At 45.6% G+C, this 24,180-nt stretch overlaps 1 protein-coding gene across 1 annotated transcript in view; it reads left to right on the top strand.

The window, feature by feature from the left end:
• ZDHHC2 (zinc finger DHHC-type containing 2) overlaps positions 1-20,001 on the top strand; it is a 355,423-nt gene extending 335,422 nt beyond the window's left edge. The window contains exons 12-13 of the mRNA XM_029587150.1: positions 10,678-10,754; positions 17,979-20,001. Of these exons, the coding sequence (XP_029443010.1) occupies positions 10,678-10,718 (41 nt within the window). The 3' untranslated portion in view covers positions 10,719-10,754; positions 17,979-20,001. The remainder of the gene's footprint in view (positions 1-10,677; positions 10,755-17,978) is intronic.
• The last annotated feature ends 4,179 nt before the right edge of the window (positions 20,002-24,180 follow it).

Raw genomic sequence — 24,180 nt, 5'->3', positions numbered from 1 at the left:
CCAGGGCGTCTATCCCATGAGAGAACGGATCTCGCTTGCGGCTGAAGTATCTGGGTACTTGAGCATTGGACCTGTCCGCTAATAAGCCCATGTCCGGAATACCCCAGTGACCCACAATCTTCTGGAAGGCTGTGGGCGACAGCTGCCATTCCCCCGGATTTAGGCTTTCTCTGCTGAGGAAGTCTGCCGTGGTGTTGTCCCTTCCGGCAATGTGGACGGCGGAGATGTCCTGAAGATTCGCCTCTGCCCAAGCCATCAGCGGGGCTATCTCTAGGGACACCTGTCGGCTTCTGGTTCCGCCCTGACAGTTGATGTATGCCACCATGGTGGCGTTGTCGGACATCACTCTGACTGCCCGGTTCCACAGTCTGTGAGCAAATTGCAGGCAGGCTAACCGGACTGCCCGTGCCTCTAGGCGGTTGATGTTCCACCCCGCTTCTTCTCTGTTCCACCGCCCTTGGGCGGTGAGTTCTTCGCAGTGTGCTCCCCATCCGCTCAAGCTGGCATCGGTGGTGAGCAGAATCCACGTGGGGGAGGATATCTTCGACCCCCTGCTCGTGTGGTTGGACTGCAACCACCACAGTAACTGGGTCCGCACTCTGGCTGGTAGAGGTAGATGCATGGAGTAGTTCCAGAAGCGGGGACTCCAGCGAGAGAGCAGGGAGCTTTGTAAAGGTCTCATGTGGGCCCTTGCCCAGGGTACCACTTCCAGGGTGGATGCCATGAGGCCGAGAACCTGCAGTTAATCCCAAGCTATGGGCCGGCTGGCTGCCATCAAGGACCGGAGACGCGTCTGAAGTTTTAACCTTCTCTTGGTGGTGAGACTGACTTTGTCTGCCTGGGTGTCGAACTGGACTCCCAAGTATTCCAGTGATTGGGAAGGCTGTAGGTAACTCTTGTTTAGGTGGACTACCCATCCCAGGCTTTCCAGAAGGGTGATCACTCTGTTGGTTGCCCGATGGCTCTCCTCTCGTGATTTCGCCCTGATCAGCCAATCGTCTAGGTAGGGATGGACCAGGATTCCTTCCCGTCTGAGCGCTGCTGCTACCACTACGATCACCTTGGTGAAGGTCCGCGGCGCCGTGGCTAGCCCGAAGGGCAAAGCCCGGAATTGGAAGTGGCGTCCCAGAACCTTGAAGCGTAGATAGCGCTGATGATCCGGATGGATCGGGATATGCAGGTATGCCTCTGACTAAGGCCGTGAGGAACTCTCCTGGCTGGACTGCGGTCTTGACTGAGCGCAGAGTTTCCATGCGAAACCTTGGGACCCGCAAGTATCGGTTGACTGACTTGAGGTCCAGTACGGGTCGAAAAGTGCCCTCTTTCTTGGGTACCATGAAATAAATGTAATAATGTCCAGAATCCATTTCCCATGCAGGTACTGGGATTATGGCTTTCAAGGACAGGAGCCTCGCCAGGGTAGCTTCCAATGCTGCCTTCTTGTGGATTGGACACGGAGATTCCACAAACCTGTCCGGAGGGAGATGATGGAAGTCCAGATAATACCCCTCTCGGATGATGGCGAGGACCCATTGGTCCGACGTAATCTCGACCCATCTGGGGTAGAAGAGGGTTAACCTGCCCCCTATAGCTCCGTCCCCCGGATGGATCGGCTGATTCTCATTGGGAGGCGCGGCCGGGCCCTGAACCTGAGCCGGCTCCCCCCTTCTGCTGTTTGGGCCGAAAGGACTGGTTCCTGGTCTGAGGACGAGGTGCCTGGTAGCGACCCCTATAGGGAATGAAGCGTTGGGAGCTTCTGCCTCTGGATGGCCTCGGAAAGGCGCGCTGGTTCCTTCTGAACCTGTCTTCCGGCAGTCGAGGTATTGGAGAGGCACCCCATGTGCTGGCCAGTTTATCGAGGTCGCTGCCAAACAGGAAAGAACCCCTAAAGGGCATTCTGGTGAGGCGTGTCTTCGAAGGAGCATCGGCTGACCAATTCCGTATCCAGAGCTGTGAAAAGGTACAGAGAAGGGCGACCAAAATGATAAAGGGGATGGAACAGCTCCCCTATGAGGAAAGACTGAAGAGGTTAGGGCTGTTCAGCTTGGAGAAAAGACGGCTAAGGGGGTTATGATAGAGGTCTTTAAAATCATGAGAGGTCTTGAACAAGTAGATGTGAATCTGTTATTTACACTTTTGGATAATAGAAAGACTAAGGGGCACTCCATTTATTTATTTATTTTATTTAAAAGCTTTTCTATACCGTCATTCATAGTCACATCACATCGGTGTACAATGTGTTTAAATCTGTTTGACATTCACATATTCAAATACAAAATAAGATAATCTTAAAGCTAAAAATACAAATCATAAACAAAACTTATTAAACTACTCTAAAAAAAACTAAAATAACCATAAAAATAAAACTTAAAACATATTAATGATGACTCAAAGAGTTGCCTGCAAAAGCTCGCTCAAAAAGGCATGTTTTTAGTTCTTTTTTAAAACTCCTAAAATCTGATTCAAGGCGTAACTCTGTTGGTAAAGTGTTCCATATGCATGGGCCTGCAACAGAAATAACCCTTTCCCGTACTGAAATCAAATGAGCAGTGTTCACTGATGGAACAACAAGCAAACCCTTGTTGGCGGATCTTAAAGATCTTTGAGTTGTATGCATTCGAATAGAAACATTTAACCAGTCAGATTTATGGGCATATATCGTCTTATGAATAATATAACATACTTTATAGAGAATTCTTTGAGTAATAGGCAACCTGTGCAAACTAATTAAAATTGGTGTAATATGATCACGCCTGTTACAATTTGTTAAAACCCGTGCTGCTGCGTTTTGTAACACTGAAGTTAGCAAATAGCACATTTAAGACTAATCGGAGAAATTTCTTTCACTCAACGCACAATAAAGCTCTGGAATTTGTTGCCAGAGGATGTAGTTAATGCAGTTAGTGTAGCTGTGTTTAAAAAAGGTTTGGATAAGATCTTGGAGGAGAAGTCTATTAACTGCTATTAATCAAGTTGACTTAAGGAATGGCCTCTGCTATTAATTGCATCAGTAGCATGGGATCTTCTTGGTGTTTGGGTCCTTGCCAGGTTCTTGTGACCTGGTTTGGCCTCTGCTGAAAGCAGGATGCTGGGCTTGATGGACCCTTGGTCTGACCCAGCATGGCAATTTCTTATGTTCTTATGCTCTCCTAGCCTTCTTTGTAGACCCTCTGTTCCTATCTCACCCCATCTATTCCTCTAAGCACCAGCTACACCTGATTCACTCACTGTAAGCCCTGTCACCCAGTCTGTTCCTCATACACTCCCTGACTTGCTTTGTATCCATTCATCCAAAGAGACAAGCCCAGGAAAATACACTATTGAAAAAGAAAAGTTTGCATTGTCTCATGTAAATGGGCAGTAACAAATGTGCTTGCGTGTATGAGCCTAAACATGCCACAGCCTAGGCGATCATCCCTTATAAAACATCATATGTATGTATATCTGAAGCCCCTCCCCAACATGCCCCTTTTTGCCACATGCTCCTATGTATGCTCACGCATACACATGCGCAGAAATGCAGGCTTTATAAAATAGGGTTCCTGCGCACCAGGCCCACATGCGTGTGTATATAGTACTTTTTGTGTGCACTGGGATTTTAAAATTTAACGGGTAGATTTTCAAAGGGATACGCACTTACCCCCCCCCCCCCCTGAAAACCTACCCCAAACCCCCCCCTGCGCGCGCCAGCCCCGGGAAGCGCATAAGTCCCGGGGCTTGCATGGAGGGGCGTGTCGGGGGGGCGTGCCCGGAGTGACGCGGCGTTTTGGGGGCATTTCGCGCGTGACACGACATGTAGGGGGCGGGGCGCCGCAGGCGTGGTTTTGGCCCGGGGCGTTCCGGTGGCGTGGCCGCGGCCTCCGGACCAGCCCCTGGGACCGGAACATGGAGCGGGGCAGCCGGCCGGTGCGCGCAAAGTTACGCCTGCTTCCAGATACGCGCGTATCTGTTAAAATCCCGCGTACTCTTGTTTGCGCCTGGTGCGCGAACAAAAGTACGCGCTCGCGCTAATTTATAAAATCCGGCCCCAAGTGTACAACCGTCGCATACTCAGCTAGAGTCTTAATAGTAAGCTTAGACTCATTAACTAGGAATTTGGGCTGATTAGCATAAAAACTAGTTGATGACTCTAACTATGTACAGGTTTCCTTGAGATTTTCCCATATCATGCTGATCTGATGCAGTACCTCATCTTTGCTACTGTAAATCTGTGTAATTCTTACTAAAGCAATATTTTCTAGTTCAGTCAGATGTACCTGAATTTCTAACATCATATCTGAGGACAGGTGAGTCCCAATAAAACTATTTCAGTGGAAGGATTTATAAGTGTAAGCTGCAACCTATATGCTGTCACCTTTCCCCCTTTTGGGTCTGGGGCAGAGAATTTGTCAGAAATTAACTACTTATGATACCTTTTATGTGACCCGAATAGCCCAGAAATTCATACAAAGCTGTTTGTCTCATGTAAACAATTTATTACAAGGTACTTAGACTTACTGTCAGAAATAACACTAACAAATTATCACACTTAGATAAGAAACTTATACTATCTTCTTTAATACAGCATATACTTATAGGGGCGGATTTTAAAAGCCCTGCGCGCATGTGCACCTATTTTGCATAGGCCGCCGGCGCGCGTAAAGCCCCGGGATGCGTGTAAGTCCCGGGGCTTTGTAAAAGGGGCGGGGAGGGGGCGTGTCGGGGGCGTTCCCGAAACGATGTGGTGTTTCGGGGGCATGTCGGGGGCGGGCCCGGGGGCGTGGCGCCGACCCGGGGGCGTGGTCGAGGCCTCCGGACCAGCCCCCGGGTTGGGTGACGGCGCGCCAGCAGCCCGCTGGCGCACGCAGATTTACATCTGCTTTTAGCAGGCATAAATCTGCCAACAAAGGTAAGGGGGGGGGGGTTAGATAGGGCCGGGGGGTTGGTTAGGTAGGGGAAGGGAGGGGAAGGTGGGGGGAGGGCGAAGGAAAGTTCCCTCCGAGGCCGCTCCAATTTCGGAGCGGCCTCGGAGGGAACAGGCAGCGCACGCTGGGCTCGGCGAGCGCAGGTTGCACAAATGTGCATCCCCCTTGCGCGCGCCAACCCCGGATTTTATAAGATATCTTATAAAATCCAGCGTACTTTTGTTCGCGCTTGGTGCGCAAACAAAAGTACGCGATCGCGCAATTTTTTAAAATCTACCCCATAGTGATTAAATCTTTGCAGATTAGGGATGAACTCAGATATACACCTCATTATAGCCTGAATTTACTTAGAATATCACTAAGAAATTGAGCTAGATACCTCAGAAACATATTCAGGAGATTACCCCAGTCTCACCACTGAAGTTTATCGCTGTCGCTGAGCTGTGAGAGAAGCTGGAATTCACGAAGGCTGTTTCTGTCGCTGAAAGCATGCGTTGGTGTCTTAGCCGATGCTGGATCCTGTCCCTGCACCATCGGGCCCTCCCGGTGCCCCGACATCCATTGCAGGTCCTGGTGCCCTCGATGCTGGTGCCACCACTGTCTGTTCCACTTCACCGACCATCGGTGCCTGCACCCCGTACTCTGGGTTTTAGCCTCCCTCCTCGACCCAGGCAGTTTGCTGGTGAGGAGGAAGCACCTTATGACCCATGGGAAGACTCTTCCTCTGAACATTCCTCGGAGGCCTCCGAGGACCTTCTGTCAGAGCCTTCCCGCCAGAAGAGAGACTGCGCTCTCCTCTGCAGGATCTCTCCTTCACAAGTTTTGTCCAGGCGATGGCGGAAACCATTCCCTTCCAAATTTTAACAAAAGAAGATGCCCGCCACAAGATGTTGGAGGTCCCACAATTTGTGGACGCTCCTAAGGAGATGATGGCTGTCCCGGTGCATGAGGTTCTTCTGGACCTCCTTCACCGGCTCTGGGAACACCCAGGTTCTGTGGCTCCAGTCAATAGGAAGACAGATGCCACCTATTTAGTACAAAAGGCCCTAAGCTTTCAGAAGAGCCAGTTGCCACACCAGTCAGGGGTAGTTGAATCAGCCCAGAAAAAGGCTGAAAGGACCCACCCTAACTCCTCCGCCCCTCCAGGAAAAGACCATAGAGCCTTAGATGCCCTGGGTCGAAGGGTTTTCCAGGGATCCAAGCTTATCGCTCGCATAGCGGCATACCAGTTGTACATGAACCAGTGCAACAAGAATCTCTGGAAACAGGTTCAGCAGTTCATTGAGATCCTACTACAACATTTCCAGGAGCGTCTAGAATCCATCTTCCAGAAAGGACTGGAAGCCGGGAAACATGACGTGAGAGCAGCCTATGATGTTTTTGAGACAGCTTCAAGAATCTAAGCAGCAGGCATTAGTGCCAGACACTGGGTCTGGCTAAAAGCCTCCAACCTTCGCCCGGAGGTTCAAGAGAAATTGGCCGACCACCCCTATACTGGAGGAAATCTGTTTGGGGACAAAATCCGGGATGCAGTGGCTCAACTCAAGGACCACCATGAGACCCTATGTCAGTTAACTACCACCTCTTCGGCGACCCGAAGAGGGCCACGTAGGGATACCAGGAAGCAGTTTTACAGGCAACAGAGATACTTCCCTCCGGCCTCCCTTGCTCGTACAGCTCGGTCCTCCCAAAGAGGCTATCCTCGCCAACAAAGAGTGCCTAGAGTTCAGCCAGCCCCACAGCCTAGCCCTGCAGCTGGCTTTTAACTGGCATACAGAGAGAAGAAACATGCCCCCTTTACCTGTACCGTCCAACCCACCTGTGTGTGTGTGTGGGGGGGGGGGGGGGTTGTCTCTGCCAATTCGTCAGCAACTGGCTCCCAATTACCACCGACCGATGGGTATTGTCCATCATAGCACAAGGTTACCTCCTGAATCTCCTCAGTGTTCCTCCAGACTCCCCATCCTCCCTGGTGTGGAGCCTCGTAGAACACGCATCTACCCTCAAGTTGGAACTCTTGCTCCTGCTACAGTCCAGAGCCATGGAATTGGTTCCCCAGGCTCAGCAGGGACGAGGTTCTACTCCTGGTATTTTCTCATCCCAAAGAGAATAGGCGACCTGCATCCCACCCTCGATCTCCGGGCCTTAAACAGGTTCCTCTGCAGAGAACGGTTCAGAATGGTATCCTTGGGTACTCTACTTCCACTTCTGCATCAAGGGGAATGGCTCTGCTCTCTGGATCTACAGGACGCCTACGCGCACATTACCATTTTTCCAACTCATCGCTAGACCGAAGGGGTTCTCCCCTTTAGCCTCCGCACCACAAAGTGCCTGGCAGTGGAGGGAGAACATTTGCGCTGGAACGGGGTGCCTGTGCTCCCATCACAGGCTCATCAAGAGTTCTTCAAAACAGGGAGCCCTTCAGTCCCTGAAAGTGACGTTGAGCCTCCTCCAGTCACTGGGGTTCCTTGTGAACTACCCGAAATCCCAGCTGACTCCGTCCCAATGACTGAACTTCATCGGGGCAGACCTGGACACCACGGTGGCCAAGGCGTTCCTTCCCAGTGAACACATAACCACCCTGGCCGGGCTGGCCAGATCCATGAGTCACCGGTGGACGGCCATGGCCCACCTGCTCCTGAAGTTGCTGGGTCACATGGCATTTTCGGTGCATGTCACCCCAATGGCCCACCTAGCCATGAGGGTCACACAATGGACCCTGAGGACTCAGTGGCACGAAGCCACTCAGAAACTCTCCACACTGGTCCAGATAACCAAGCCACTCCAGCTCTCCCTCGCCAGGTGGACGCAAGAATCCAACTTAAGCAAGGAACTTCCCTTTCAGCTCCCAGCTGCTCAGGTGACCTTGACTACAGATGCCTCCAACCTAGGCTGAGGGGCCCATGTCAACGGCCTCCACACACAAGAGGTAAAGCTAAGGTAGCTGCCAGATAAACTTCCTGGAACTCCGGGTGATGCGGTATGCACTCTACATATTCCAGACTGCCTGTCCAACAAGGTCATCTTGATCCAGACGGACAACCAAGTGGCCATGTGGTACATGAACAAACAGGGGAGCACAGGCTCTTATCTCCTCTGCCAAGAGGTGGTGCAGATTTGGGCCTGGGCCCTATCTCATTCCATGCATCTGAGGGCCATCTACCTGGCAAGCACCAAGAATGTGGTAGCAGATCGCCTCAGCCAGACATTCCAACCCCACAAGTAGTCCCTGAACTCCTGTATAGCAGACAGGATCTTCCGCCGGTGGGGTCAGCTGGACATGGATCTCTTTGCGTCCTCGCAGAACCACCAGGTGGACTGATTCTGCTCCCTGCATGGGGACAGAAAGGGACCAGCTGTGGATGTCTTCGCCCATTCCTGGAGTATGGGTCTCCTATATGCGTACCCTCCGATTCCGCTAATAAGCAAGACTCTCATGAAGCTGCAGCAGGACAGAGGCTCCATGATCTTCATAGCCCCGCATTGGCTGTGTTAGATCTGGTTTCTCATTCTCCACGACCTCTCTATTCAGGAGCCCATTTGCCTGGAAGCCTCGTCCGACCTCATCACGCAGGATCAGGGCAGACTACACCACCCGAACCTCCGGTCACTGTCCCTAATGGCCTGGATATTGAAAGGCTAATACTACAGTCCCTCGACCTTTCTGATAATGTCTCGCAAGTCCTAGTAGCTTCGCGTAAGCCTTCCTCACGGAAGTCATACCAAGCGAAGTGGAGGAGTTTCTCGTCCTGGTGCACAGAGGAGGATCTTGACCCTTTCTCTTGCCCTACTCCTAAGCTTTTGGGCTACCTCTAGTGCTTTTCGGAATTTGGACTTCAGACTACCTCAATCCAGGTACATCAGAGTGCCATCAGTGCCTACCACTGAGGAGTGGGCAACACTCTGATCTCAGTGCAACCCTTTGTGGGGCGCTTCATGAGAGGCTTACTTCAATTGAAGCCTCCACTATGTCCTCCTGTTGTGGCCTGGGACCTCTACATAGTGCTGGCTTGGTTCATGTGGCCTCCATTTGAGCCCCTGTGCTCTTGTGAGTTCAAACACCTCACCTGGAAGATCATCTTTCTCGTAGCGGTTACTTCTGCTCACAGAGTTAGTGAGCTGCAGACCCTAGTGACCTATCCACCTTACAAGAGGTTCTTCCAAAACAGGGTGGTGCTGCGCACTCACCCTAAGTTCCTGCCTAAGGTAGTGACTGACTTCCACCTGAATCAGTCCATCGTATTGCCCTTTTTCCCAAGACCACACTCTCATCCAGGTGAGCGGGCTCTGCATACCTTGGACTGCAAGCCTGCTCTCACCTTTTATTTAGACTGCACCGCAGCCCACAGCCAGTCCACCCAACTCTTTGTCTCCTTTGACAAAAATAGACTTGGAGTTGCGGTGGGCAAGCAGACCCTGTCTAATTGGTTGGTGGACTGTTTTGCTTTCTGCTACCAGCAAGCAGGCCTTCTGCTTGAGGGCCGAGTGAAAGCGCACTCAGCGAGGGCCATGGCAACATCATTAGCACATTTCCAGGCAGTTCCTATTGCCGAAATCTGCAGGGCTGCAACATGGAGTTCCCTCCACACCTTTGCAGCCCATTACTGTCTGGACAAGGATGGTCGACAGGACAGCGTCTTTGGCCAGTCTGTCCTCCGTAATCTGTTTCCAGTGTAAGAACCCAACTCTTCCTACCTAGGGCCCACTCTGAGGTTTAGACTGTCCCCGTTGTTGCCAGCAGCACCCCTCTTGTGCTTGTTGCACGTTATTGGTTGTCTGTTGGCCCAGAGTGTTCCAGGAGCAGCCTGCAGCTTGCTATTCACCCATCTGTGAGGACTACCATCCTGCTTGTCCTGAGAGAAAGCAGAGCTGTAACAGATGTTCTGCCAGGACAGCAGGATGTTAGTCCTCACGAAACCCGCCCACCACCTTGCGGAGTTGGGTTCACCTACATTTTGTTTTTTTATTTTTGCTCGTACTTTTCTGTTATGAAACGAGACTGAAGGGGGACCCCTTGTGGCCACAGGGTTGATGGCATGCTGGGCATGCTCACTGTGCCAGTCAAAGTTCTAGAAACTTTGACAAAAGTGTTCAGTGACAGGTCTCCATCTGATGATGTCACCCATCTGTGAGGACTAACATCCTGCTGTGTTGGGAGAACACCTGTTACAGGTAAGCAACTCTGCTGTATCTTTGCATGTAAAATAAAGCACAATTATTCATAATGCTTCATGGTAGCAAGTTCATCACATAAGAGAGGGCAATTTTGAAAGAAATTTCTTAAGGTTAAAAAGCATTTTACCCACATAATTGGTCATCTGAAAAATACCCACCCTCAATGCAGCTAAAAGTCCTTTTAGCTGCATTGAGAGCAGGCATTCCAGTGGGCATGCCTAGGTTATGGGGAAATACAGCAGCAAATATATATTTTCAAGTGTATATGTATATTTTTCCAATAAAATTCTACCTGCATAAAACCCATGTGCAAGTGTCAACATAGTTTTCTAAGTAAAAGTCCTCATGTACTTTTCCTTTGAAAACTGGTGCCAATACATCAGTGCAGCAGTTTGAGTATTGACCCCATAATGTGTTGTAATACCAGTATAATCTTTAAGAATAAAAAATGGGCACAGATGTTTAGAAACTTCTCTGACATTCATTAATCATGTTTGTAATGTTGAGAATGCCACAATTAATGTGCAATTTTTTAATATTGGAATGTATAATTTGATTGGAACTTATCTTACAAAGCACCATCTATTTTCTTTTTAAGGTATGAGCAACCCTGCTTTAACCATGGAAAATGAAACCTAGTCCCATTCCAAAGAGCCATGTAAATGCTGAGGAAAAGTAGGTTATTATTTGTTATATGATTTATTTGACTGCAAGTATTTGACTGACTTTGAGTTGATATTCAGCTGCTACCTTCTAACTTGTTTGGGATATTCAGTGGCACAGCTGCACCACTGGATAAATAGTTATCAGGCTAAGTGAAGGTTGCTTGAACATAGCCAAATATTCAAATTCAATACTTATTCGGCTAAGTGGCACTGAATATCGTGCCCTAATTGCTACTTCTGGCTACAGTATTGTTTTTAATGATCCCTGCTGAGAGAAGTTTACAGATGTCTTGCTCAAGTAATATATTATAACAAAAAATGTAGGAATGGGCTACTGCACATTGGCTCACTGTTACACTCCGCGGCCACAGACGGCTGAGGGAAATCATCTGGAAACTTAGGGCTTGCCCCATTTGTTCAGAACTCTCTTCCTTGAAAAAAGGAGTTGGCTGAAGTTAAGCTCAATTAGCTTCAATGAAGAAAGGCTCATCCTCTTTACAATATTCAGGAATTAATTCCCCATTACCACAGAAAAATCAAAAGTCAAGGATAAAGAGATTTACAGTGGGCTCAGGCAGGATAAGACCTGTGGCCCACAGGACCCGTTCTTGACAGCTGAGCAACCCACAAGTCTACCCCACCCCCCCCCCCCATTCACACAGGGCATTAAGGAACTCAATAAACAACAAGATTACAGAGGGCTCTGGTAGAATTGAACCTCTGATGCAGAGACACACACTGTATCAAGTGCAACAAGTACAAAAAGTCTTCTCTGTATTAAATACTGAAGAAGTTCTTGAGAAAAAGATTGAAGTGTTATCTGAAAAGAAAGAAGAAATCCAATGCATACAGGAATTCCAGATCAGTAACCAAAGGAAAAAGCTCATTGTGCTGGATGAACCTGTAATTAAAGGCACTAATCTTTTCCCTTGCACAAATGCAAAGGGAAAGGGAGAAGTGGATAATAAAACTCAAGTAAAATCACAAAAGGAGTCCAGGAACAGCAGTAACCTGAACAAGGAAACTGGAAAGCAATGAGCACAAATGCTCGTAGTTTGGGCAATAATATCCAAGATGTGCAAGCCCTAATGGTGGAGACGGACTTGGACATTGTTGCTGTCAAGGAGACGTGGTTCATGGAATCTCACGATTGGGATACGGCAATACCGGGGTATAACTTGTTAAGGAAGGACAAAGAGGATAGGAAAGGGAGAGGAGTGGCTCTTTATATCAGAAACAATATCCAAGCATCTGAGCTGCAAGGAAGATGGGGCAATGAAGAAGCACTATGGGTCAACCTAAAAAAAGATGGGACATCCATTTTTATTGGAGTGGTTTACAGGCCTCCAAACCAAAAGGAAGAGCTTGACAGAGATCTGGTTGAAGACATCCAAAAGATGGGAAAGAAGGGAGAAGTGGTGATTGTTGGAGACCTTAATTTGCTGGATGTAGACTGGAGAATCCCATCTGCAGAATCTAACAATAGTAGAGAAATAGTGGATGCTCTGCAAGGAGCTTTGTTCAAACAAATGGTAATGGAACCCACAAGAGAGGGAGCTATACTCGATTTAGTGCTCACTAATGAAGATAATGTCTCTGATGTCCAGGTGGGTGCCCACCTCAGCACCAGTGATCATCAAATGGTATGGTTTAAAATCACAAAAAGGATATGGAAAAGAATCACACGGACCCAAGTTTTGCAGTTCAAAAACACAGACTTTGATGAAATGGGGAAGTACCTGGAGGAAGAACTAGTAGGCTGGGAGAATGAGAGAGATGTGGAACAACAGTGGACCAAACTAAAAGGAGCAATTACCAAGGCAACTAATCTATATGTTAGAAAAGTAAAAAAAAGCAAAAGAAAATTGAAACCTATCTGGTTCTCCAAGGAGGTGGCTGACAAAATAAAGGCTAAAAGAACAGCGTTCAAGAAATATAAAGGATCTCATAGGGAAGAGCACAAAGAAGAATATCTGGTATGACTGAGGGAGACAAAGAAAGTAATCAAGATGGCAAAAAGTCAAGCGGAAGAAAGGATTGCCAAAGAGATAAAGAGAGGTGACAAAACATTTTTCAGATACATCAGTGAAAGGAGAAAAGTTCAAAGTGGTATAGTTAAATTGATAGGTGAAAAGGATCAATGTGTGGAGAGAGATGAAGAAATGGCAGAAATATTAAAAGAATACTTCAGTTCTGTGTTCACTAAAGAAGACCCTGGAGAAGGACCGTCGCTAGTTAACAAGAATATAGAGGGGAATGGAGTAGATGTAACTCCATTTACAGTAGAGAATGTATGGGAAGAGCTGGGGAAACTGAAAGTTGACAAAGCCATGGGGCCTGATGAGGTTCATCCCAGGATACTGAGGGAGCTCAGAGATGTGCTGGCAGGTCCACTGTGTGACCTGTTCAATAGACCCCTAGACACAGGAGTGGTGCCGAGTGATTGGAGAAGAGTAGTGGTGATCCCGCTTCACAAGAGTGGAATCAGAGAAGAGGCTGGTAACTATAGACCGGTTAGCCTCACCTCTGTGGTGGGAAAAGTAATGGAGTCGCTGTTAAAAGAAGGAATAGTGAACTATCTACAGTCGGAAGAATTGCTGGACCAGAGGCAGCATGGATTCACCAGGGGAAGATCCTGTCAGACAAATCTGATAGACTTTTTTGACTGGGTAACCAAGGAATTGGATCAAGGAAGAGCACTCAATGTCATCTACTTGGACTTCAGCAAAGCTTTTGATACGGTTCTGCACAGGAGACTGGTGAGTAAGATAAGAAACTTAGGAGTGAGTGCTAAGGTGGTGGCCTAGATTGCAAACTGGTTGATGGACAGAAGACAATGTGTGATGGTAAATGGAACTTACTCTGAAGAGAGAGCGGTGTTGAGCAGAGTGCCGAAAGGGTCGATGTTGTTCAATATCTTTGGGAGCGACATTGCGGACGGGATAGTAGGTAAGGTTTGTCTTTTTGCGGATGACACTAAGATCTGCAACAGAGTGGACATGCCGGAAGGAGTGGAGAGAATGAGATGGGATTTAAGGAAACTGGAAGAGTGGTCGAAGATATGGCAGCTGAGATTCAATGCCAAGAAGTACAGAGTCATGCATATGGGGTGTGGAAATCCAAAGAAACTGTATTAGATGGGGGGAGAAGGGCTGATGTGCAAGGGCAGGAGAGAGACCTTGGGGTGATAGTGTCTAATGATCTGAAGTCAGTGAAACAATGTGACAAGGTGATAGCTAAAGCCAAAAGAATGCTGGGCTGCATAGAGAGAGGAATATCGAGTAAGAAAAGGGAAGTGATTATCCCCTTGTACAGGTCCTTGGTGAGGCCTCACCTGGAGTACTGTGTTCAGTTCTGGAGACCGTATCTCCGAAGGGACAGAGACAGGATGGAGGAGGTCCAGAGAAGGGCAACCAAAAAGGTGGAGGATCTTCATCAAATGACTTATGAGGAGAGATTGAAGAATCTAAATATGTACACCCTGGAGGAAAGGAGGAGCAGGGGTGATATGATACAGACTTTCAGATACTTGAAAGGTTTTAATGATCCAAAGACAACGCCAAACCTTTTCCGTTGCAAAAAAATCAGCAGAATCAGGGGTCACGATTTAAAACTCCAGGGAGGAAGACTCAGAACCAATGTCAGGAAGTATTTCTTCACGGAGAGGGTGGTGGATGCCTGGAACGCCCTTCTGGAGGAAGTGGTGAAGATCAAAACTGTGAAGGATTTCAAAGGGGCGTGGGATAAATACTGTGGATCCATAAAGTCTAGAGGATGTGAATGAAGAGAAGAGGCATGGGGGTGGCTTTCGGGAATGACGGCTACTACCTGGAGATGAATATCCTTATTCAATAAACATACACACGGTTAATGCGACTCCAACATTGCTCTATGCTTCAACGGCAAGAGGAAATGTGGAAAAAAGGATTTGCATCCACATAAAAGCAGGGGAGAAGCTTGCTTGTTACGGCGGTTACTACCCCAAACCAAAAATGCCTGATACTTCACTTTCAATGCATATCTAGCATAGCTCTCTGCTTCAACGGCAGGGGGAATGAAGAAAAGATGTTTAATATTCAGACATCTACCAACAATGACTGAATTACATAGTTTGGGTAAAACAAATAAGCATGGGTGTAGCTTGCTTGTTATGGCGGTTACTACCCTAAATCAAGCCTGATACTTCACTTAGAATACATATTCAGCGCAGCTCACTGCTTCAACGGCAGGGGGAATGAAAGGAGGATTTATATTCAAACAATCAACAGACTGAATTCACAGGCTGGATAAACAAGCGTGGGAGTAGCTTGCTTATTACAGCGGGTACTACCCCAAACCAGTTGGCTAGATACTTACTTCACTCAGATGCAGCTCCAGCACTGCTATCTACGATGGTGGGGGTGGAAGGGAAATAGAACCAAAAAAGTTATTTAAAGGGACAAGAGTAACAGAAAAGAATGAAAAAAAAAGTGTGAAAGCTTGCTGGGCAGCCTGGATGGACCATTTGGTCTTCTGCCGTCATTTCTATGTTTCTATATGTTGCTCACCTCTTTTTCTTTACTGCTTTGGCTCCATTGAGTGAACTCTCAGCCTCTGCCAGCTAACACCAGCCTTCGAACCTCCATTCCCAGACCCACCTGAGCAGCATGGACACTGCCGACCGCCATCTTACCCTCGGGGTTCCCTAGGTGCGCATGCACTCCCCGACCTGCTTTAACCACGTCATGATGGGAACATCGGGGGCATCCCCATCAGATGTCACTCATCTTCGATATTTAAGCTCGCCGGCCCAGACAGCCCACAACTTGGCAACGAGTTCATCTTGCTGAATCCACCTACTCTTGCTTCAGCGCTTGTTCTGGTTCCTGCTTCCGTGGTGTGAGACTACCAGGTACCCGCTCCTCTGGGGGCCTTCCTCATCTCTCGACTATCCACTCCTCGGAGGGCCTTTCACCCGAACTCCTGCCTATCTCGCTTCCCAAGGCTTTCTACGTAATTACTCCCTTGTCTTCTGTCGCTGTGAGTAACCACACTGCGGACCATTGCTGTGATATCTACATTGGGATCCTCTCCGGTGTACCCCGCTCTGTGGACCATTGCCAGGATATCGCTAGAGGAGCCCTCTCTGCAGACCCGTGCCGTGATTTCCCACCAAGGAACCCTCTTGTGTACCATCTCTCTGGACCCCGTGTAACTTCAGTGATTGTAACTATCGCTCAGCATCCCCTGTTCCTCGGGTAGTACTGCATCTATTGACTGACTCCTGTCATCAGAGCTGAGTCTGACGTCAGCATCTGCGCTGTCACTCCATGGCCCGCCTCCTGGGGTCACCCTCTCCTTCTCCTTCTCTACCTCTGCTATATACCATCCCGCAGCCTAGACTCCGCCTCCCAACGGTGAGGCTCAGTGGGGCTCCTCCCCTGGGCAGTATCATCTCTCACCTCGGCCAAATCCTAACACTCACAGCTTTATTAAGGGATAAGAAGGGAAATAGATCAATGGCAGGGGTGGAAGGGAAATAGAACAAAAAAGTCATTTACAAGGGACAAGAGTAACAGATAAGTATGGGGGAAAAGAAAAAGTGAAAGCTTGCTGGGCAGACTGGATGGACCATTTGGTCTTCTTCTGCCGTCATTTCTATGTTTCTATGTATGTAATGGAAGCAAGAGTAAAAAAGAAACCCTGAATAAAGCTATGTGGGAGAGCCTTGGTTTAAATACCTGAAATTAAGTTCTGTTCATCTGGCTGGCAAGGGCTGGGATTCTGTGATGGCAACATTCAGTCCTTAAAGCTGGAAATCCAAGTCATCACTCAGTAGTGACACTTATGTATAGGATAGCGTGTGCATGCAACCGGATTCACAAGGCAACTACAGCCCTCCTTTGCTGAGTAATGTTGCTGCTGTGATTCAGTTTGTAGAGGGAGGCGGGTGGGACATAATAAGAGAAAACTGCATCTGATGAAGTGGACTCTGTCCTCAAAAGCTCATGCTTCAATAAATTGGTTAGTCTATAAGGTGCCACCTGCCTAACACGTTTATCCCTCTGAAGATCTGAATCCATCATGAAGGCTATTACTAATGCTTTAGGAAAAGTCATGACAGTGGTGGAGGCAGAATTATTCGAAGTTGTCACCTGTTAAGAAATGATCCATCATTACCTGGTCTAGAAAAATGAGCCATCTCTATGCTGGCACTGAAACCAGATTAGGAAAGACCAAGGTAGCCCAAAAAATAATTCTGCTTGCAATCTAGATTTGTCAAAGCAGTCCTTAACTGCTTCAGTGCGTCAATGTAAGATAAAGGTTCCTTCCTCAAGTGCTGTACTGGTTTGAATATCACAAAGTGCTGGAAATACTTTAAGCACATACTGAAACAGAAATGTGTCAAACCTTAGGCAGTTCCCAATTTTGAAGGTTTGGATCTGATCAAGGAAAACCACACTCTAATGTGGCAACAGCTGTAAACTTACCTGGATTCATGTGATGGGTTTAAGCTGCCTTGGAATTCTGGTTTTGCTCCAAATGTTTTCTTAGAGGAAACTACTGGGTCAAGAAAAGTAACCTATTGTTGCTGAATAATATTATACTATTTTGAAAATGAATACTTCAGTTGAACAAGAATTTTGTTTCGCATTTACGTTTGCTGCAGTTTACTATTAACTTGCTATAATCTGTTTTCTCTTCACATTATCTCCTAATTAAAGCATCAGTGAGTATGAGGACTTAAAATAGTAGTGTGAGCTCATCATTTTTTGCCATTATAGTAAATTACAATTTCCAAATAAAAAAATAAGTTATGTATTTATTTCTGCTTTCTGGATTTAGCTATTTTCACACTGACATTGAATGCTTGTAGAATGTAGAGCAAAAATTTAAAGAACTTTATCCACTTTAAGTGTTTTTTAAACTACATGATTTGCAGCAGTTATCTTTACAGGTTATAATATTGTTTATTTATTTTTATTTAACTTCTTTTACTATACCGATACTCAAGACCAGGTCTTATCGTACCGGTTTACAATATAACAGGGGGAAACCCATTAACATCTAGGTAGAAAGTAAAGTTACATTAAACAGGGAGCGTAAAACATGGGAAAATGGAAGACAGGGCAGAATTTAAACTATAACAACTGAAGAGAGATAAATATATTGCTTAGTATTTTTATCTAAAATATATATAACATCCTCAGCATGAATTAGTGTAGTTTTCTCTGTTTTCTGCTTTCTTTTCTAGTTAAGTGAAAAGCTGTTGGTGGAAGGAAGAGCTATTCTCCCAGATATCAAACCTCATCTGCCAGCTATCTGTTTATTGCCGTGTGGATGTGCACAGAAGAAAACAGTACTACAGTACACCTGACTGAATCTCTCCATACCATTGCTTGAAACATAAAACAAACTTAATAACATTTAGGTATTGTACAAAGAGTATTTCAGTTAACAAAAATGCTGTTAAAATAAGAAACTGGAATTCTCAGTATTGGTAGGTGAGATAAGGCAACTCCTTTTCATAAACATCTGATAGGATGCATCTAATGCAGTATTGCTGGAATTATAAAAGCAGGTTTTGCAGCAATTTGATATTCTGATAGCAGAAGCCAAGTGTCAATTTACTTCTTATAACCAGTCCATACTTATACTTCAGACTGTCAAACTTTTATGCATCAACTTTGATTTCAAAGGATAAAAGGAAATGTGTGATTTATCCATATAAAGTATTAGTATTGTCTTGATTGCTACTGGTTTTAGATGTTCAGAACATAACTAGCTATGATTTTACAGATTAGCCACTAAATCATATAAATTATGATTTAAAACCAGGCTATGACATGTTCTTTACAAAGGAGATTTTAGTTTCAAACTTCAGCCTTTACCATCTTCCCATATACTGGGCAAATGCAAAGGCTGTCATAACCTTGGATACTGTACAGTGGCAGAAAAAAGATACAGTGCAACTTTTAGACTGGAGTAGAGAATATTAAGAAGGAATCCTAATGTCAGCTGAACCAAATGTTAACTGTTTACCATGTTGATTACAATTACAATTGAACAAGTCAATTTTTGTGAGATTTAGGCAGAAAGAAAAGTTATTTCCATCTGTGACCTCACAGAAAAAAATATGAACTCAAGTTTATTTGGAAAACTGTGGTTTTAAACATTCAAGGTAAATTCTAAGAGCTAATACTACAAGTTCCAGAAAATTATTGAAGCCCTGCTGTTATTCAGGCCTAGTTATGCAGGACAAATATGTAGCTAGCACTTACTGTATCTCTTGCAAATATGTAAAAAACAAAACATAACGTTTCCAGGGTTATATGTTGGATCTCCAAAATAACCACACTATTATGATATTTATTAAAGGTGGCTGACTTACTACAACACTGTATGACCTTGCAAACCCAAGGAATAAGATAATTTTTGCATATATTGTAATATTGCATCCTTAATAAGTGTCATTATTCTAGTGAACATATATTAACACTCACAGAACCTGGGATTCTGCTAACCTGAGGAAACATTTATAGGAGTCCAGCAGATCGAACAGATTTATGACCAGTCATACTAACAGTTTTTACAATTTTGTGTCAATTGAAAAAAAAGTTTAGTATGGCTGAGCCTTTCTGGGGATTTTTCTTTTAGTGTAACAGACTTTTGACAAGTTAAGAAAGTGCCAGGTTTCAATAAAACTTTCTGAATTTCTTGTGCCTTTGGAAACATTTCATGCATTTATCAATAACGACTTAAAAACACAAAATTGTTTTAAATAATGTGCAGTGTAATTTGAATGCACTAATCTAGTCATATAGTTCATGCTAGTAAACTAGTGTACTTGGTGTAAAACTGCTGTTGATCTGCAGCAATGCCAGTAAATATTCATGGTAATTCAGAGGTATTTATATATTTTGCCACTGAAGTCTACAGCAATCTGTATAAATATGATGATCTTTCTAGCATGATTCTGTATCCTTGATAAATTTGAAGGGCTGGCACTGAAAGTAAAATTTTAAATTAATAATTTCCTTGTTCTGGCGTAGCACATTTTTCTTGTATGTTTCAGTATTTCCTTGGAAAACAAAGCAAAGTGCTTATAAATTAAAGCAGAGATCAGAACAGACTGATGGTTTTTTATTAAACTTAAAATTTTATAAATATGTGCAAAACTCTGTTTTAAGGAGGAATTTATCAACAAAACCTGAGAAATTCTATGTATCCATATATACAGTATTTAGAAATAGATATATATAGATATATTTAGAGCAACTGGTTTGGGGTTTTTTTGTGTAAACTTATACAGGATCAGTTTTATGGCACATTTTAACTGACAATTCATTTTACTTTAAAACTAATTAAGTGAAAATATTGTAGTTCATTTCAAATGTTCTGAAACTGATAATGCAAATGAATTATGAAAAGTCATCAATGACAAATGAAAGGAAAGAATTATCTTCAGTCAGTTCCTGCTTGCTTTATATTTTTGACTCTTGAGTTTATGAAAGTTCAGTTACTTTTTTTTTTTTTTTTTTTTTAAGTAATCCTAAACATTGGGGCGGATTTTCAGAGCCCTGCTCGCGTAAATCCGCCCAAAACCGGGCGGATTTACGCGAGCAGGGCCCTGCGCGCCGGGAAGCCTATTTTACATAGGCCTCCCGGCGCGCGCAGAGCCCCGGGACTCGCGTAAGTCCCGGGGTTCTCGGAGGGGGGCGTGTCGGGGGCGTGTCGGGGGGCGGGCCCGGTCGTCGCGGCGTTCCGGGGGCGTGTCGGCAGCGTTTTGGGGGCGGGTACGGGGCGTGGCTACGGCCCGGGGGCGTGGCCGCGCCCTCCGTACCCGCCCCCAGGTCGCGGCCCGGTGCGCAGCAGGCCCGCTGGCGCGCGGGGATTTACGTCTCCCTCCGGGAGGCGTAAATCCCCCGACAAAGGTAAGGGGGGGGGTCTAGACAGGGCCGGGCGGGTGGGTTAGGTAGGGGAAGGGAGGGGAAGGTGAGGGGAGGGCAAAGGAAAGTTCCCTCCAAGGCCGCTCCGATTTCGGAGCGGCCTTGGAGGGAACGGGGGGAGGCAGCGCGGCTCGGCGCGCGCAGGCTATACAAAATCGATAGCCTTGCGCGCGCCGATCCAGGATTTTAGTGGATACGCGCGGCTCCGCGCGTATCTACTAAAATCCAGCGTACTTTTGCTTGAGTCTGATGCGCAAGCAAAAGTAGGCTGATCGCGCTTCTTTTAAAATCTACCCCATTATGTAGAAAGGTTTTGTTTTGTTTTTTTTTTGCAAGAAAGTTGCTTATTTGACAGGAAAGACATCATGAAAGCTCTTTGCTATTAATTCTACTGTATAAATATTTATGTGAAAGCTGCTGGTTGTTTATTAATGTGCCAAAGTGTTTTTGAAAGTTGTCTGCTATTTACTGATATAGATAAAGAAGAAAGTTATATAAATAGAATGTTTTATAAAATATATATATATATTTACTAATGTTTTGTTGACAGCTTGTGAATTAATAGAATTATTCAAATCCATTATTATGTATGCTGTTAATGGGTGAGCAGTTAGTATAAGAAAATTTTTATTGGCCATCATGATATATGAGGTAACAAAGGACAATATTATAGGGTTAATGTTAAGACCCTCCACATAAGTGCAGGTATATTTACCCACAGGCTCAGGACTAATTTTCAATCTGAAATTATGCACATACATCAGCTTTGAAAAGTGTCACAGGAAAACTGCCTGCACACATTTACACTTGCTAATTTGTGTGGATAATTCTCACAACAAAAACTATATGCATATATTTGAAATTTCAAAAGAGCTTATAGTTCTAAATCCTACCTCCAGGAACACCTCACCCTACTGTGAGTAAAAATACCCACTTAGAGGCCCCATGTGCATACTTTTCGCTGCAAATAGGGTGGACAATTTTCAAAAAGCCCATTTTTTGCAGATGAAGCATTATTTTACCTGCGGAAATGGGGGTCATTTTGTAAGGCTTATTGCGTGTGATAAGCCACTATCGCACGCGAAAAGTCCCTTTTCGCGTGCGATAGCTTGCTAGGGGCGGAGTCGGGGCGGCGAGGGGAGGAGTCAGGGCGACGTTGGGGCGGACTCCACGATTTCTTCGCTGGCGGTGATAAGGTAAGACATGTTATCGTCGCCAGTAGCGAGCCCAATAGCACCACCTTTCACGGTGGCGCTATAGGGTGCAAAAGCCGGCAGCGATAACACCGGAGTGGGGCGATGGCTGCCGATAGAATGGTGTGATAGAATGGTGAATCCAGGCCTATATGTTTTTGATGTGTGGAAAATTTGCTTTGGATCAATAGGAAGTCAGCATAGTTGAGAACTAACAACTGATAGCTCATGTTGAATATTTCTCAAAATAAGCAAAATACTTTTTAATGTAGGTATATAACATGAAACCTTAGTTGTATAATGTAAAATCAAATTACGTAGCCTTGTAAAATCTCTCTGCTCTTGATATATTTTAAAGAAGGTATATAACATGAAACCTTAGTTGTATGATGTAAAATCAAATTATGTAGCCTTGTAAAATCTCTATGCTCTTGGCATACCAATTGTTTATAAAGCCTGCTAACTTTACCAATTATTTGCATGTAAGTAAGCAATGTGAAAAACCCATTACATGATCTGCAGGTTGTCAGTGCTTTGAGAAGTAAAAAGCATCTAAATACAGTTTTAATTTAGAAAACGTATTACAGCACTTTGGAGTTTTATTTATTATTTAAGTAATATTTGTAATGCAGGTGTTGCTTGTGGCTACTAAACAGTGCACACATGATGATACAAAAACATTTTGGTTTTCAAGAAAATTTTCATAACAAATATTTTCTACAGACAAGCAGAATGACAGTCCTCACTCTTAGGTGACATCATCCGATGGCGCCCGGGCACAGAAAAACTATGTCAAAGTTTCTAGAACTTTGAGTGAGTTTCACTGTGTATGCCCATGCATCCATGTGGGGTCCCTTCAGTCTTTCTTTTTCCTCGCAGCCCATAGGTCTTGCTTCAAACCTCTTCTCTTTTTCTGAAATGTTTTGATGGTTTTTCATGCATATTTTTCTTCAGCTTTGACTGCTCGTTGTAAGATTTCATGGCCTCATCCCTTGTAGTTCCTTAGCTAAGGTTTTTTGGAATTTTTCTTAAGTTTCCATTTGCTACTGTTCCCCAGGGCAGTGGGGGCATTGGCACCCACCAACCATCAACCCTCCACTGCCATCAAGCTCAATTTTGCTTACCTTTCATTTCACTCAAAGATATCTTGCAGGTTTCTAGCAGTGCCCTCAATGTGGCAGAATGATGTCTATCACATAACCCCATGATAGATTTGTCCTGTGCTTGGGGCATTTCATGACTTCTGGAGGTGCCGCAAGTGTGGAGAAATGACCCCAAGGGAAAGTGGTCCCAATTGGATCTCATGGAACATATGTTCAGTCACCAGAGATCTGATCCATCAGAAACATCGAAAGACCCTGGAGCTGCACTAATGGAAGGAGAACAATTGGCATCGCACTAACGGAAGGAGAACAACTGGCATCACGGAAGCCATCAGTTCCTTCAATGTGAGTGGCCAGTAGGGAACCCAGACACAGACCATCATTTGATTCCTCATTCAAAAAGGGCATCAAGTTCTACCTCTTCGACTTTGGCATCACGGAAGACCCATGCCGAGCATAAAGGGAAGCTGAAGAAGCATTGGCATTGATCTCTATTGATGCACAATTCCGGAAGCAGAAATGGTCCAGTGTCTGCCAAAAACCCCACTAAGTGGTGGGACACACACACCATTCTCCACCACTCCTGGTAGTTGGCTGAGACCATTCCATTTATGTTGAAAATGGAGGAAGAGTCAAGAAACAAGATACTGGAGATCTTCCAGCTTGTGGAGCCCCCTAAGGAAATCGTGGCAGTACCAGTTTACAAGATCCTACAGGAGGTACTGATGAAAATGTGGGAGAACCCCCTCATAGTAGATCCCATCAATAAAAAGGTGGACACAGTTTATCTTGTCCAAAAATCTCCCAGATTTGAAAAGAGTCAGTTGCTGCACCAATCTGTGGTCATCAAATCTGCTCTCAAAAAGGCCAAGCACATTAGGACTCACTCTTTTGTGGCCCTGGGAAGGAATTCTAGGGCCATGGATACCATTGGGAGAAAGGTTTTTCAGGTAATATGCTGATTTCCTATATAGCAGCCTACCAGCTCTTCTTGACCCATTATATATGGAACATCATGAAGCAGGTGCAGGGAGGTGTCAAAACAACTTTCTCAAAAGCAGGAAAATCCCCTCCAGTCACTGGTGTCTATTCAACCTACAATGTTGTCAGAGCAGCATCAAGAATCTCTGCCATAAGCGTCCGGGGCATACAGACTTATCTGGTGCGGGCCTCGGATATCTGCATGGAAGTGCAAGACATGCTTGCTAACA

The sequence above is a fragment of the Rhinatrema bivittatum genome, chromosome 1, assembly GCF_901001135.1.
Source record: "Rhinatrema bivittatum chromosome 1, aRhiBiv1.1, whole genome shotgun sequence".
NCBI lineage: Eukaryota > Metazoa > Chordata > Amphibia > Gymnophiona > Rhinatrematidae > Rhinatrema > Rhinatrema bivittatum.
The sequence above is the reverse complement of the archived record's forward strand: the minus strand, read 5'-3'. Positions and strand labels throughout refer to the sequence as shown.